At 53.2% G+C, this 16,200-nt stretch overlaps 5 protein-coding genes across 5 annotated transcripts; 3 read left to right on the top strand and 2 right to left on the bottom strand.

The window, feature by feature from the left end:
- Positions 1 to 558: 558 nt before the first annotated feature.
- NEUTE1DRAFT_145548 (uncharacterized protein) lies at positions 559 to 2,902 on the top strand (the record flags this gene model as incomplete). The annotated part of the gene is made up of 2 exons (XM_009851481.1): positions 559 to 1,053; positions 1,235 to 2,902. The coding sequence occupies 2 exons, from the start codon at positions 559 to 561 to the stop codon at positions 2,519 to 2,521; spliced, it is 1,782 nt and encodes a 593-aa protein (XP_009849783.1).
- A 22-nt stretch (positions 2,903 to 2,924) lies between these two features.
- Positions 2,925 to 4,788, bottom strand: NEUTE1DRAFT_61114 (uncharacterized protein; the record flags this gene model as incomplete). Its single annotated transcript, XM_009851480.1, has 2 exons — positions 2,925 to 4,037; positions 4,104 to 4,788. 2 exons carry the CDS (start codon positions 4,733 to 4,735, stop codon positions 3,062 to 3,064), a joined length of 1,608 nt encoding a protein of 535 aa, XP_009849782.1.
- Positions 4,789 to 5,810: 1,022 nt separating this feature from the next.
- On the top strand, positions 5,811 to 8,137 carry NEUTE1DRAFT_121342 (uncharacterized protein; the record flags this gene model as incomplete). Its single annotated transcript, XM_009851479.1, has 4 exons — positions 5,811 to 5,837; positions 5,946 to 6,104; positions 6,345 to 7,508; positions 7,641 to 8,137. The coding sequence occupies 4 exons, from the start codon at positions 5,811 to 5,813 to the stop codon at positions 8,040 to 8,042; spliced, it is 1,752 nt and encodes a 583-aa protein (XP_009849781.1).
- A 46-nt stretch (positions 8,138 to 8,183) lies between these two features.
- On the bottom strand, positions 8,184 to 11,955 carry NEUTE1DRAFT_145545 (uncharacterized protein; the record flags this gene model as incomplete). The annotated part of the gene is made up of 1 exon (XM_009851478.1): positions 8,184 to 11,955. The coding sequence occupies one exon, from the start codon at positions 11,953 to 11,955 to the stop codon at positions 8,386 to 8,388; it is 3,570 nt and encodes a 1,189-aa protein (XP_009849780.1).
- A 1,724-nt stretch (positions 11,956 to 13,679) lies between these two features.
- Positions 13,680 to 15,104, top strand: NEUTE1DRAFT_128914 (uncharacterized protein; the record flags this gene model as incomplete). Its single annotated transcript, XM_009851477.1, has 3 exons — positions 13,680 to 13,690; positions 13,747 to 14,091; positions 14,159 to 15,104. The coding sequence occupies 3 exons, from the start codon at positions 13,680 to 13,682 to the stop codon at positions 15,102 to 15,104; spliced, it is 1,302 nt and encodes a 433-aa protein (XP_009849779.1).
- Positions 15,105 to 16,200: the final 1,096 nt, after the last annotated feature.

Below are 16,200 nucleotides of genomic sequence, written 5' to 3'. Positions count from 1 at the left end.
CAGACGAGGGTAACTGCGGGGTCGGCGGCTAGCTTGAGCTGCTACAGAAAACAATGTGTAGTAGATGATGAAAGCCCTTGATCAGCATCTCAGCATGCGCTTAAACTGTACAGATCCCTCCACCGAAACCCGAACCCTTGGGGTTCCATTGCGATGCGCTCCCGGTGCCGTTGGGTGGAGCCTCGCTGATGTCACGCATGTGAAATGCACAACGCAACGTCCCGTTGACAGTCGCGGTCGCGATTGCGGTTGAAGACAGCGCCTTGGTTTTTTAAAAGCAGCCTTTACAGCTCGGGCTTCGCTCCCGCCCTCTATTAGGTTGACGGCGCTGCTTTTCACAGTCCGTCGTCCACTCCTTCTTGTCGGTACATATCTACTTATGTCTTCTCTCCGGATATAACAAGGCGGTCTGCTGACCTGAACCACACCAGGTTCTGCTGTTCCCGCTGTCTCGACATCAATCCATAACCATTTCTATTGCTTGTATATCGTAGCGATAACGGCGACGACCACGACGGTTACCGAATCATTCCTCCCTCACACCCGACCAAGCCCAAGATGTCGACGCCAGGCACCAGCTCACAAGCCAGCTCGCACCCCGTACCAAATAACCTCACACGTTCCAACACAGACAACTTCAAGCGATGCTGCATCTGTTACGAGGATGAAGGCGAACGCACTACCGAACCGGTCATCCATCCTTGTACATGCAGTTTGCCCGTCCACGAGACATGCCTTATACGATGGTACGAAGAGATCCAAAAGCGGCACAACCGTGACGACGTGAGCTGTCCGCAGTGCAAGGCTCCCTTCAGGGTCGAGGAGCCCTTTGACTTTGTCGTGGCTCTGCGCGATACAATACATTCCCAGTTCAGCAAGGTGTCACCCATTATCCTCGCGTCCATGGCCGTGAGCGGTACCTTTGCCAGCTCTGCTACATACGGTGTTATCGCTGCCTCCTGGTTTGCTGGCTACGAGACTGCACTCGGGTGGGTCGGCCTTCAGATTACTTCCGGTCAAGCTGTTGCCGTACCCGTGGCAAGAAGTGCGCGAGTAGGGAGAATAATAATGAGGCTGTGGTCACTATCTTCCATTGCTCCGGCCGTCGTCCTTAGTCGAGCTTTGCCGTTCCTGGCTAATTTCTTTTTTGTTCCATTTTCCGCCATGGTTTGTCAACCCTTTTCCTCATCCCATCTCCACGGTTGATGCTGACTCTAATCGTTTACCTCATCAGTACGGCCTCGCACTCATAACCCAGGACGATCACCCAACATGGCCGCCCTCACCCACGTGGGCAATGGTTATGATGCCTTATATACATATGAGTTATATTAGATTCTACGATTACTGGCTAAGCCCGATCGACAATCGCCTCAACCGGGCTCTACGGGGTCTCGAAACCAGCCTTCAGCCCATCGATAGTGCCGCCGGCGAATCCGAGGCCGGAAACAACGACAACAATGGAAACCAGGACCGTGGAAGCCGCTTCAGCATGTCCGACCTCCTAGACCTGGGCCGCACCGCTTGGATTGTCTTCATCAACCCCCCAGACCAGAACGAAGCAAATCTAGATGATCCTTGGGGACTAGGCGCTAATGCCCTCAACGGTAACGATGGCTTCGACTTCGAAGTAGGCGCTAATGCCGTCAACAATAATGCCGTCAACAATAATGCCGTCAACAATAATGCCGTCAACAATAATGCCGTCAACGGTAACGATGGCTTCGACTTCGATGATTTCCTATTTTCTGACCTTGACCGTCCGGGGCCTCACGATGAGGATATTCCCACTGCCATCGACGGTGCATCAGGTGGGCTCTGGGATGTGCCTCCACTGAATCAAGACGTACCAATTGGTATGGTTTGGGGAGGGGGTCTACAGTATCCAGAGTATATACAACCACAACCACAACCAGCTCCACCCGAACCAGCACCAGCCCAAGCGGCACCAGCCCAAGCGGCACCAGCCCAAGTACCGCCAGCCCAAGCAGCAGAAGCCGAGGCTCGCACCTCGGCCCCAGCAGTGCCAGCGCCCGCGCCCGCGCCAGCAGCAGCAGCAGCTCCACCTCCACAGCCCGCAGCACGGGAAAGGAACGACGACGACCAAGACGGCGTGGAACTCCCCCCGGTTTCCTTCACAGATCTCACCAACAACGTAGTCACCTCTCTCCTCTTCCCCTTTATCTCGTACGGCATGGGCGAGCTTCTCCGCCTCTCACTACCGAGGTCGTGGACTTCCCCACCCAAGCCCATTGTCACGTCGGGGTTCTTTAGGAGTGGAAAAATCATGCAAGGAGGGCCCGGCGGTCTGCTGCAACAGAGATGGGGACGCAGTCTGGCGGGTGGCTGTCTATTCGTGGTGATCAGGGACGTGTTTGAACTGTATGCCAAGTACAGGAATGTGCAGGCGAAGAAAGCGCGGAGAATTGTGAGAAAAAAGGGGGGAGAAGGAGGAGGAGGACAGAGGTCTAATCGGAGGGCTGCTGGCGCTGGCGCTGGCGCTGGCACTGGTAATCAGTAGGACTTTGCCAGTCTCATCTCGCGTTCGAGGCGGGGGTGGTTTTGGTCAGTACTTGACCAGACGTGAATATTTGGAAGGATAATAGTGTTGGGTGAGATGTGTTATTGATCCAGCGAGAACTGGGACAGGTTGGGCGATTGGCACTATGCAGCGAACTGGGCCGTGGTCTGGGTGTGCATTTACATGGGTTTTGGCGTTACAACTGCTTGATGGTCTCCTTTCTGGCCTTTGTATATATATATTCTTTTGGTTCTTTTTTTTCATCCCCTCATGGTGAAATTGGTGAGGGGAATTCACATAGCGTTTTTCCGTGTATATATTCTAGGACTGTTTGAGATAACCATGGTAGCTATCATGGCTGTAAAGACACAAGTTGAGCGGTTAATTACTAGGAAAATTGACTGGATGAATAACACAGCCTTTTCAACACTTTTTCTACCCGTCAGTGTATATTGAACTCTTGGTTTTTCCCCTTTGTATCATGCATGCTAACTCAACCACAGGATTCATAAGTAATCACAAACCTCTATTCAGCATCCGTCAAGCCAACCCTTCCTTCCCACCCAAATAAAGCGCACTTCCAGACCCCGGCTTACTAACCACCACTGCCCCCTCCCTCTGCTCCTCCGTCAACTCCAACTTGCTATAATACTCCCTCTCTAGTGCCTCCTTGACATTGTTCACCTTGTCCGCCGGCACCAAATGCACGCTACATCCACCCCATCCCGCACCCGTCAACCGACTCCCGTAGCTGCCCGCCTGCCGAGCAATCGCGCAAATCCGATCAATCTCCTCGCATGAGCACTCGTACACCTCACGACACGAATCCTGCGTCTCGTTGAGCAGGGCACCTAGGCGGCTGTTGAGGTCCTCTGCTGTACTTGTAGTTGATGATGATGATGATGATGATGATGATGACGAAGAAGAGGAAGTTTCAAGAAGGTCCATGAGCTTGAGCACCCGCAACGCTTCGCTGAAGACGTGGATCGCTCGTTGGCGCAGCTTGAAACGCTCGGCGCGCACGGGGAAACGGGAGGTGAATTTCTGGTCTAGTTCAGAGGTGGAGGGCAGGCCAAGGACGGCGGCGATTTCGGAGCGGGTGTAGCCCTCTTCCTTGGTGAGGGTTTGTTTGGTTAGCTCGAGCAGGTGTTCGAGCTGTTCAGTAATGGATTTGCTCGAGGTTGCGCCCGAGTTATGCTCGGAGAGGGCGAAATAGGTTTCGTGGAACCCGTGAAGGGAAATGCCCAGGGGAGAGGCGTCGCCGGGCAATAAGGTGCCAGGAGGGTTGAGCACGGCGTTGAGGTAGGCGGCTGCGAGCGTGCATTCGACGACGCGGAGGTTGTAGTGGATTGGACCGGTGACGAACTTGTCGGCTGTGACGAAGGATTGGGCGATCAGGAAGGTGAGTTCGGGGGTGGTGGGTGGAAAGGAGACGGGGCGGGCGAGGAGGGTGGGCGTGAAGGAGACGAACAGGGCGGAACCACGCTCGGAGAAGACGGAGGCGGATTGATCCATTCTGTCATATCGTGTCAGTTCTAGGTATGTTCTTGGATGGAATTTGTTAGTTGGATGCTTGACATACCCTCCAGAGTTCACACCAACGGCTCTCTCACTGACAATAGCCAGCTCCGTCAACTCCTTCTTGTCAACCGTCTGCTCGCCATTGGCCGCCATGACAGCCAAAGCACTAGCCGTGACAAAAGCAGCACTTGAACTGAGTCCTCCACCAGCCGGGACGGTGCCGTCCATGAGAATCTGCATGCTCTTGGGTTTGAAGTCGGCCCCGTGCTTCTTGCGCAACAGCTCCAAAGCCCCGCGTAGGCCCGACTTGAAGTAGTTGGTCCATTCGTGAACGGTGGCGTCGATGTCGACGGAATCATAGAGAATGTCGAACTCGCGCGACTTGAACTTGGAGTCCTGCACGTTGGCGATCTGGATCCTAAAGGTTCCTTCCTTGGGAGCTGGTAGGTGTGTTGAGACGGCAATGATGGTGTCGGCAGTGATGGCCATAGGAAGCACAGAGTACAAAGAGTAGTCGATGTGTTCGCCGATGATGTTCACTCGGCCCGGAGAGCGAGATACGAACTCGGGCTGGTGGCCGTAGGTGGACTCAAACTTGGAGAGAAGGTTGTTCCATCGTTTTGTTTGCGTGTCAAGGGCATCACGGGTGTAGATGTCCTCGAGCGAGTTGGCGATGGGGACCGGTCCGGACATTGTGATGTTGACAGTTTTTGGGGGAGTATCTTGAGAACTGGACCAGCTAATTGAGGACCGGAAAGGAGAAGGAAGGTGGAATATGGGCTAGGATATGGGAGAGGGGGGAAGAAGGGTAAGGTAATGAAAAAGGAGCGCTCGTCAAGCTTGGAGTAGTTGCCCCACGAATCCAGGTACGAGCTGCCCCGCACTGCCGTCACTTACAAAGACCCCTAGAGGTAGGGTACAGCGACCAGGGTAGCGGGTAATTGACCTCGAATGGAGTTGCAAGATGGGGTTCGGTGGAGGTTACTCCGGGGTCACTGGCTGTTTCGGGTAGGCACCTCTAGTTTATCAGGTTATCTGTAGACACTACGTTTGTTTCACGATGAGTTAAGGAATCTGCTGAGAAGACCCAACTGCTTTCACCTGATCACTATTGAGTGTAAAGTTGTGGACTTGAGAGAGTGAATTTGAAACTCATAAAACAGCAGAGCAGATGATGAGCTTTCGGGGAACACAAATCGAACATGAATGATAAGAAACTTGGGATGAACGCCACGAACAGCTCCAGTTCTCCTCAGTGATTTGTGCGGTTACATAGGTACGGCATGTACACAGCATGGAGTGCTGCTTGGTCACGCGGGGCCCCAGAAACTCTCCAGCTTTTTTACCCCGAGCAATTGGCCGATTGCGGGGCTGTCCAAGGTTCCAACTCTTGTCGTGATCTTCTTTGTTCTATTCTGTATATTTCCCGAGGTTTATTCAAGGATGCTCATCAAATCGTGCCCGATGGGATGCTTTCCACCCGCAAACCCTTTCTGTGTTTTGATGTTCAGCTCTTGGGGATTTGGGGTAGTGTACTTACCTACCTGTAGAGGTATGTAGATACCTCTACAGCGCTACAGAACTAGTACTGCTTGCTGGATCGGTGGGTATCCAAACTTGCACATACGATCTGGTAAGCAGTTTGTATACCAAGATGATATCCCATCGTATACGCCGAAAGAGAGAGTATCTGTGTCTCTATCCCAGTTTTAGACAAGCAGCAAAGGTGCAGAATAGAAAAAGGGCATTGGGTACATAGGTAGTAAAGATGGCACTTAGAGAGATATACACTACCGTTCCTTGAAAAGCCCAGGTCAGATAAGGTATCCACCTTGAGGTCAGGTCACTGTCATCCAGAACCCACTATGTGGAGCTCTACGGCCGCACTGTACCTTGCATTCAGCTTCACACATCCGTCCGTCTGCCAAGCAATCGAAAGCTCAACCTCGAACTCATCTCATCAGCACATGGATCCAAACTTCACAACAGAACACACACCAATCTCCGACAGAATGCTACACTACGAGACGGAATGGTTCGATTCCATAGTCACAGCAGCCGGGTCTGTGATTGATGAGAACCCGTCCATCTCAACAGACGAAGCCTGCCAAAAACTCCAATCCAGTGAGTCTTCCTCCTCCGTCACTACCTCAGCAACGAATTAACTGATCTCAACGTAGAGGTTCCTGAATCATTCACTTTCAGGCAGTTAGCAGGGCTAGCTAGGCGGTACCTCAACAAGGTGAGCATTTCAGTTGCTGTAACAGCAAGCTGTCAAGTAGCAGCTAACCCAGAAAACCAGAACCTCACCTCCAGCACCTCCGGAAGACCTACCCGACAGCAATCCACCCTAGCAGTTCTCGCGTGCCTACTTCTCAAAGACCGAATCGCACCCGATCAAGATTCAACAAGTGCAGACGAGAACTCTTCAGAAAACGAAGATGGCGAGGACAGCCTCTCACCAGGAACCCGCCTAGCTCGCTCCATAGCACGAGCAATCTCCCCCGTCTTCCCTCAGAAACCAAACAGCCACTCAAACGACCTCGACGACTCCAATACCCAACTCCGCGCTCACCTCACCACCCAATGCCTAGCAGCCGCCGACGCAGGCTTCAAAGTCCTCAAGCTCCTCGCCTCGCGTGGTCCAGAGAATCTTGACAACCCTGACGTCCTCGTCACGCTGATCGCCTACACCAATCCCGCCGAGGAATGGACGACTCCTGAGCTAGCGGCTCGCGCCACCCTCATCCTTCAGCAACACCTCGATTCCGCCGAAAAGTCCAACTCTAAGAAACAAGGCTTCATAATAACCCACATTCTCCCCATCTACCTCCGCCCCCTCTTCTCTCGCTCCTCCCCTTCCCAGCCACTCATCACCCCCTCGGGCCGTCCATCCGCCTACGGTCAAAACCCCGACGCCCGACCTTCTGGTCTTCCCGATGACTCGAGCAAGACCAAACCGTGGAAATTCGTCGATCTGCGTGCCATTACTGTGTTTGACTGGACTGTTTCTGAAGCGGACGAGGAATCGACAATTACCAACTCTTGGCCGCTCTTCATTCCGGTGCTGCTGACGCTGGCGGATGATAACTCCACTTCCGTTCGAAGAAGAGGGCTGGTAATTCTGAAGAAATTCTTGGACAAGTTTCCGGATATAATTCTGAATCAGACGGGGCTGAACAAAGTGTTTGAGGACACGGTTCTGCCTACTTTGAGTTATCTGCCTAGTATCACGCCGGAGGAGGAGTCAGTGCAGTTGCTTGGGCCGGCGTATGCGGTGTTGAGGCGTTTGGCGGGGAAGCTGAGTGGAGAGAAGAAGACCAAGTTGCTGGATAGAGTGGTCAGGGAGGGAATATTGCTAGGGTATTTCCATGCTAAGGAGTATGTAAGGATCGTTGAGGTGTTGTGTCGGGAGATGGGAGAGGTACTGATGGAGATGGGGGTTAATGCGGTTAAGCATCTCAAGGTACGTGGTATTTATTCTGTGCTACTGATGCTGATGCGTGGACGCCCAAAGTTGAATTTGACAAGAGGGGAGAGGGAAGACATGAAAAACGGACACAATGCTAACCATTCGCGTCGTCAAATTTCGTACCAGGATATCATCCCCATGCTCTCGACAATCTTAACGGATCCATTCGCCTCCCTTCATCCCCCAACCCTACTATCAGCTATCAAAGCCCTTCAAGTCGTCCTCGCAACATGTTGGCCTCGGATCCCCAACTCGCCTTGGCAGGGTGAGATTATCAATTCCCTGGTGCTCTGCTGGCTCAATCTTCACGCCTCTGATTCCTTGGAAGACACCTTCCCGGCGATTAGACAGGCACTCGTTCACACAGCAGACGCCCTCGCCGCTGTCCTGGCTACGGAGGTGGATGAGGGCAAGCCGGCCATCAGTCTCTCCGAAGTCGTCGAACCGCTAGTGGCGAAAGAACCTTGTCTTTCCCCGCTCTTCTCCGCGGCGTCAAACGAGGAACAAGACTCGGGGTTGGAGTGTTGAAGTTGTCACAGAGGCCCTGGGTTCGGGTTCTCGCCCTGCCTCTGGATGGTGAGCGATTTTGTTGGTCATCTCCGGCTTGAGCCCCAAGGTCTCGTCTGCGTCCTCTGGAAGAACCCTCTCCGGGTCCGTAGTCATCATCATCCTCAGCAGCCCCGTCCATTCCATGATGAACACCACGATCGGCCCCACACATAGTCAACACCCTCCTCGTCTCATTTGGCGAGACAACGACAAAGACCACCGACGAAGCCCGCCTCGTGCCATCCCTATCCTTCTCATCCACGTCCTTAATCAGATACCCTGTAGTTTTCTCGCCCTCTTCCGGCCCAACAACCACGGGCTCCTAGTCCACCGGCTGCTGCTTGAAAAGGCTCTTCCCCCTCAACCACTTCCTATAGGCTTTATACCTCTTCTTCTGCGCGTCCTCTTCCGTCACGGTGAGCGGGTTCTCGCTGATCTTGAGCATCTCAATGTAAAGCGCTTTGTCATCGTCCGCTAACCCTCCACCATTAATATTTCCATTCACACCACCCGGCGCACCTCCTCTATTGCCACCACCACCACCTCCGTCAGGAGTTCCGTACCCACCATAACCACTATACACACTTGAAGCATACCCCGTAATCCCCAACCCATCCCCAACGCTACCATCCCCATAACTACCCACCACCATACCCCCATTCACCTCTTCATCTTCTTCTTCCACAACAATAGAAGCAGGATACTGCCAACTCCCATTAACATACTCCTGATACTCAGGCTCCACCTCCCCGGGCGCAATCTCGCTCGATACCACCAGCGGCAAGTGGTGCGGGTGGCTGACGTAGCGGGCGTAGTCCTCGGCCTCGGCAGCGCTGACGGTCGGGTTGAGCGAGGAGTGCACCACTTTGGTGAAGGTCGATTGGGCAGCCCGGGTTTTTTCTTGGGCGGAAAGGTGTTTGTTTTCTCCTAAAGGGGTGGTGGTGTAACCGTTGCTGTTTCGGTTGTTGGGGGTTTGTTGATACTGCTGGTGATGGTTGGAGTGGTAGTTGTTGAAGGGGCGGTACGAGTAGTCTCCGAGTTCGGTGCTTTCGCTGGTGTTGTTGTTGTTACTTGAGGATTCGCGGCCGAGAGTTCGAGAAGGGTTGGTGGTGGTGTTGTTATTGTTGTTGGTGGGGTCCGAAGGGCCAGTGGCGGAGGTGGTGTTTGCGGCGGTGGCAGCTTCTTTGGTACCGCTGCCGGGGAGCCAGCGCTGGAGGGAGAGCCCACGGTGGTGACCAGGTGCGTTACCGCCGTTGTTGTCTGCGGCAGCAAGAGCGGCTTTCTCGTTCATCGCAGAGGCGTTATCCGCGGCATCTTCGGCTAGATGCTTCGTTCCGGAAAAGTGGTCGGCGCGGTTGGTGGCAAACGTCACCTCCTTCTTGACCTTCTTCCTGTCGTGCGTATGGTCGCCGTCACCGGTCCCGCCTACCTCGCCGCGCACGCGGAACGGGCTGAGGTCGTACCGGCCGTCCTGGGTGGACTTGAAGGGTATGTACCTGAGGGTCGAGTTCATACGGTACGCAAACATCTTGAGGAAGGACGAGAGCGTGGAAGGACGGTAGTACTCGAGCCAGTAGTCGTCATAGCGGGACACGGGGATCTTGCTTTGGGGTGAGTTGGGCTTGATGGCGGGATACGGAGGCAGGACGCGAGGCTTGAGAAACTCGGGTGTGTACCAGTTGATGTAGTGGCGCTTGCGCTTCTCCAGCCACTGCCGTGGATCTTCGTGGTGCAGGTAGTAGTCGGTGCCCAGATCCCAGAGCATTGGCTGTCCTTGGGCGAAGATGTAGTTACCGAGGAACAGGTTGTAGGCCTCCTGACGCTGACCGTCGAGAAAAGCATTGTTGTAGTATCGCTTGAAACTCTCAATCATGTCGCGCGAGTGGCTGGTCCACTGGTTGATCTTTCGGTATGTCTCCATGGTGTTAACGAGCTGTGAGCCGCCATACTGGACGGCAATGGTGTCTCCATGGTCGTGGTACATGTGCGTGAACAGGTTGACGGCGTCGGTATCGTAGTTGACAGTGGTGTCCTCCAAGATGCCGAGAGCATGGAGCTGGTGGCCAAGGGCACGCTTGCCAATCACGAACTGGGCCGCATTGGTTCGGTCCAGACAGTCGATACAGTTCGTCCGTGCGACTCCGTTCTGGACCCGGATCGGGGAAGTGTGGCCGTCACCGTTGTGGAAGAAGCCGGTCGTCAGGACAACGTCCTCAGCGATACTTTCCAGTGTCCCGATAACATCTTGGTCCCGACTCTTAGCGGCTCGCGACATGTCCCAGGCACGGTAGATGATCTTGTTTTCCTTGGGCAAGAACTGGTTAAGATATTCTACGGCGCGGGTGTACTCGTCCAACAGTTTACTTTCACGCGGAGTGCGCTCCCGCGCCTTCACCAGGTTCAGCACATAGATTGGTGCTCCGTACCGCTCAAAGAGGTTATCAAAATGTAGAGCTGCTGCTGTGTAAAATGGGTCAACGAGGTTCAGCTCGATGGGTGGCTTGGGCGTCACGCCCGTGTTGTCCTGAGTCCAGTACAGTGGAATGGAGCCTCTGTGCTGTACATACGAGGTGTACGCTGGGCTGGCAAAGAACTTGGGACCCGGGGCATGGAAAGAAGTTGTGAGTGACTCGGACACAATCTGCTCAGTCTCGACATCGTTTGCTACATATCCCAAGTCGTTGGCGCCACGTTTGAGGAACCTTGCGCCGGCAAAGAATCTGCTTCTTCTGGCAATGACAGTAACGTGGACGGTTCGTCCGTAGATGGAGATGGCGGCTTGGTCAAAGTAGCCGTGAATAATGGGACGACACCAGTCATAGGGTGTGTTCAAAGCGTTGGCGACAGGTTGAAGCAGGTGGTTGTTCCAGACGAACATGGAGTTCAGGTCATCCTCCATAGGGCCAACCTGACCATTCAGCAACGCCTCTCGCTCTCTGGTGATGTTGTACTGCAATGTGCGAGTGATATCATACGAGTAGCTGTAGTAGAAAGATCTGGTCAAGTCCAAGTTGTTGAGGATGCCCAAGAAGCGCGTCTCCTCGGTATTGCGCTGGTCTGTCTTGAAGCTGGGCGAGGTCAAGGGAATGAGATCGGTGCCATCGATTTGGTAGACATAGTGGCCGCCTATCATGGCAACTGTGCTCTTTTTGGTTATGAGCAGCATGTACCATGGGCCGGTGAACTTGATGAAACCAAGCAGACCCCAGGTAGTGCAGCGCAGCTTGAGACCACCAGTGCCCTTGTTGCCGTCGTCGATGGTGTCCAGCAGCTGGTTCATGTCTTTCTGTGAGTAAATGGTCTTGTCATCCGTGATGCTCAGCTCAGAAGCGTCTTCTGCGGTGCGGTCAATTTTGAGGATGCGGTAGCGTTTCTCAGTGACATCGCCGCCGACCATGTAGAAGCGACTGGCGGTTTCGTAGAGACTGAACTTGTGCATCTTGTGCTTCAGCCTGGACCGGGGTCGTTCGCCAGAAGTGCCATCCAACCTGCCCACATCTTCCTCTTCCTCCTCGGGGGCTAGGGCACCCGAACGTTGGGTCGGATCTGGACTGGTGGTGCGGTGAAAAGGCTTGGCGACGGCGGGCTCGTCATCGTCGTTGTCGCCGACGCCAGCGCCGGCACGCGATGATTTGTCCTTTCTCGAGCCTTCGGCCTCGGCGTCGGCACTGGCATTATTGTGAAGGAGAGGAAACGGTGGTTTTACCAACCCTTCTCCCTCGAAATCGGCCGGAATAGGGGGGTTCTTTGGGTTCTTTGGGTTGAGGTTGTTTGGGTCCCGATCGGAACCTGAAGGCGGCGGAGGTGATACCGAGCTTGTAGCGCCAGGCTCGGGAGCGCCGCCGGCGAGGGCGCTGGCAACAGTAATGTCGCTTTCGGCTGCATCTATCATCTTGTCCGCTATTTTCCCTGCCTGACAGGGAGTATACGGGCCGGCCTTTATGCAGCAATCGACATGACTTGGTCAATGCCCAATGTTGATGATGATGCCGGTGATGACGTTGAGCAGAAGTTCGGATAAGATCTGGAGATGTACCCTGACGGCCACCTGGGGTCCCTGGCACTCAGGGCCTTCCCCGCTATTTCCATTCAATCACAGGGGCTAGGTGTAGCTTCAGTTGACCACCTGCACAGACCTCTTCCAAGACTTCCGGTTGGGTAGGTCCACTTTTGCCTCAACCACTCCCTCCCGTCCCGTTCATGGATCCAACTCTTCCCGATTCTCTTACCGTTGGCACCTATCTCCATCACCTTCGTCACTCTTTAACTCGTTCCGATCTTTCTCTTGATTGATATCTGCACAAATGGGCTTGCGCCCCCTATTTTCACGCAGTGTGATCCCAGCTTGAGTCACGTATAAATCACTACTGGGAGACAATACGGGGCGAGTTATCTTTTTTCCCTTTATATTTGGCCATCTGCTAGAGGTAGATCAGAGCTTCTCCTTGTCAAGTGGGCAATGGTAAGGAAGAGCCTCATGACGGTCATCACTTACACACCTATGTTCGTATGCTTCTTTTCCCGTTTCACCGCTCACGCCATTGCCCCAGTCTTCCAAACATGAATTATGAGGTACATATCTTTCTTTGAGAGGGATCATAATCTCAAGGAGGACTGTGTGCCTCCAACCCGTTCGAACGATCATAAGAATAAACCGACCATGTCACGGTCAGTACATCACACTTTGGATATACTCTTGCACGCATCCAAGCGTCTTGATTGCACCCTTAAACCTCAAATTCGAGGCAGTTCTGCATGACAGAATTTCTGATGGACTCTGGGCGATATGTTTCCAAGTCATTGTAATTCCTACCACACTTTCGTGATGGTCTTTTCCAACCACGACGAGCGGTACTGGGGCTGTCCGTATTTGTGTCATTCTTACGATTGCTCGCCGTCGTCGAGGTCGCCTGTTTCGGCAGAAGGCAAATCCGAAGAGCAAAGTCCTCAAAATCTCACATGGGTATAGTAAACTCATCAGTCGCTCGAGACCTGGTATCATGAACCTGATTTTTAAGATGGCGTGCAAGGCTCGGGGTTCGACAGAGAGTACACTGACATTAACCTTCTTGACAGATCCAGGTCCCGAGATGCCACGCATCTGGGTATCCTCGGGTTGGGATGCTCCATCAAGGCCGCACGTCCGCCCGGCAAACATCAAGGCGGCCGTGATCTCGTAATGCAGCATCGATCAACAGATGGATCTCCAGGCATATCCTCACAGAAAGGAGCATGAAAACGAGATATTGGTCACGGTCCATGTTTGCCTTCACATTTTAGTTCCACCACAGCTTTGGAAGGAGGGGTTTATCAGTACCTGGGCGGCGTTCAGGTTCTCACGAGTGCTGTTGCATTGCAGTTTTTCATCCCAAATCATCCCAAGTCCCAACAGTTTTCGAAAATTTCTGCCGTTCCGTGGTCGTCTTCGTTTTCACAACCCCGCGTCACAGAGATCACCATTGCAAGATCCTCCTCCGTTGTTGCGCCAGACCCTAAAGATTCTGACCGTGAGCATCTCGAGGAGGAGTATAAAACAGCTTCTGATCGAGTTGAAGGAAACGAATTTTACCTCTGGCATTCCCAGCGTCCCATCACTTTTCCATGGAGGATTACACCATGGCCAGCGTGTACGTCCCTCCCAAATTGACACCAATGTGATTCTTGAACTGACACCTCATTACAGATCACCAACCACTGTAGGGGCAACAGTGACGATGGAACAACCCTCAATTGTGGTCACCTCGTCTCCAGATGGTAGTGTCGCGGTCACGCATGAGCCTGGCGCAAGTTTGTTAACAGAGACATGCGCGACGCCCGAGTACACCTTACTTAATTTGGGACCATCTGCGATTTACGCGCCCTTTGTTGGTTGCGTAGACACCAGGCAAGACTGCTGCCCATTCCAGCCGCAATCATCGGTGGAAATAGGGTTCAACGACGTGTATCCTGAAACCTCCGATTCTGAACAGGCGGTCCTAGAACGCTGCCCCGCCGACTACTACTCGATCTCAGCCAGTTGCTGCCCCAGGTAGGCACAATCCTGCATTTGAGAAACGTAACTCAGACTTGGAATTATGCTAACCATGACTCCGTAGCGGTTACACTCCATGGACGACTGACCTAGGAGGCCAGACACCGTGCTTCAGTGTCCTCCAAACAGCAATGACACCGCCTCCCATCACGAATGCGAATACAGTATCATCCAACGGGGCCAACCCCACCGTTGTCGTCTCCGACGTTGTCTATGCCATAGGTTACCCCGTTCAAGTGCCCATCAACAGCTTTCCAGCGGAGGCCATCGCTGGTACTGTGGCGAGCGTTCTCGGACTGCTAGCTATTGCAGGGTTGGCTTTGTTTTGTTACACACGGCGGCAGAGGCGGGAGTTTCTCAACCTGGGAAACGAGCTGAACGACCTCTATGGCCCTAAAAGAACTCCGGAGCCCACAAACACATTTCGGTCAGGAGTACAAATCAGCGGGTCCAGCAGTTTCAAGGATGACAGGACCATAGTCGAGGATGGAGCATATTCACGGAAGTCAAAGGAATCTAAACGGAGTCAGCAACAACACTCGCCCTTTGACGGACACCAATCCATGGCCCCACCGGTCAACACCCCTGAGAAGGATAGCTTCCACAGAACGTCAATCCATGAGCTGCAATCGGAGCAGCAGGGACTAAATCAGAAATCCAACTTGCAGGTTGAAGAGTCCGACCAACAAGCCCCTCAACATGAAGATAGCCACTCGCACGTAAATGCCAGCGAGCATGATCTTCCCATTCCCTCGCCATTCGCATTGGACAAGCCACAACTACCTGCACTCTCACAGCAAGGGGAACTGAACGCAGACGACATAGTCAACGTGAGCAACTTTGGGGATGAAACGTTTGCTTCTGCTCACAGCAGCTATGACTCGAGCCTTTTTCAAGCACTAACAGTTGGAACCGCCCGTCCAGAGCGTCTCTCACGTGCCTACCCAAAGGTTGTCTATGTAGAGCAGAAAGATGACGGAAAGTCTCTGTCGGGTGAGGCAGCGAAGTGAGCACTGCCCGTTTCCCTTCATCTGGTGGGAAATGGAAGGGAAATCGGAAATAGGAAGCGCTATGAATCACTGTTTTACAATCAGGTATCAGATGACGCAAGTTTACATTTAGCGCAAGGTGTACTTGTGGGTAGGTGAGATCCGGGAAAGAAAAGGTTTCTCGGTTGTGTTCAAGACCGGGGAAATCCGGGGTTCGGTCAAGATCACGAAGCGGGACTTGGGCCTTCTGGTGATGTCAATACGTCGCGAACATGTGTACTTACCGTTAGACAGACGAGACCACGGTGAACACATGTTACCAGTAGCTGCGCGTCTTTTGATTGAGCAAGAGAAACATTCGATTAATACGGTTGTGGAACCAGCCCTTACTCACATCATTCCATGTCCATGCCTTTCACCTCCTATTACGACGATCAAACACCTAGAACTAGAGCGCACAAGAACAGAAAGTGGTTAGACACCTTGACTATTTTGTACAACAACCGGTAAGGATACGCTCGCTGGCAAGCCAAATCGCATCGAGGTTCCTTGTTCTAGGCGCAATCTCGAGTATATCGATCACCTCCAACCGGTCTGTACCTCACGAGAGCTTCCAAAGATACGTACCACCACACTGCACAATCATATCGTCCACAACGATTCATGCCATACAAAATCCAACATACAGAGGTACAAACGACCAATACGAGACAAAATCGCAAAGCTAGTGCCGTGATAATGAGGTACAAGTACACAAATGAGACTGTTACACGGGCTCGGTAGTCCGGGACTGGAGGAAAGGTCTAGAACCTACCGCGTTACCACACTTATACCAAAGATCTGGGACAAGCCAATTGCCTCTCATATGACTTGATGCACTGTGACGTGCCGAGATACCAGCTCAGCACCCGGTCTGTTTGGTCAAAGGTTGTTTCTTGGTATGATGCTAATGTGCAAAGGAGCCCCATCTGGGTGGGAGGGACGGATGGGCAGTATGGTGGACGCAGGGATGGACGGATGGATGCCCGACTTGTGCTCAGCTACTGCAGGTACATAAAGCCATGGTCGGTCTCTGGGAGGGCTGCTTGGGTTGATGGGGGAAGGAAGAAGGGTAATT

The sequence above is a fragment of the Neurospora tetrasperma genome (genome assembly GCF_000213175.1).
Source record: "Neurospora tetrasperma FGSC 2508 unplaced genomic scaffold NEUTE1scaffold_2, whole genome shotgun sequence".
Taxonomy (NCBI): domain Eukaryota; kingdom Fungi; phylum Ascomycota; class Sordariomycetes; order Sordariales; family Sordariaceae; genus Neurospora; species Neurospora tetrasperma.
This window is presented reverse-complemented; position numbering and strand designations above follow the sequence as displayed.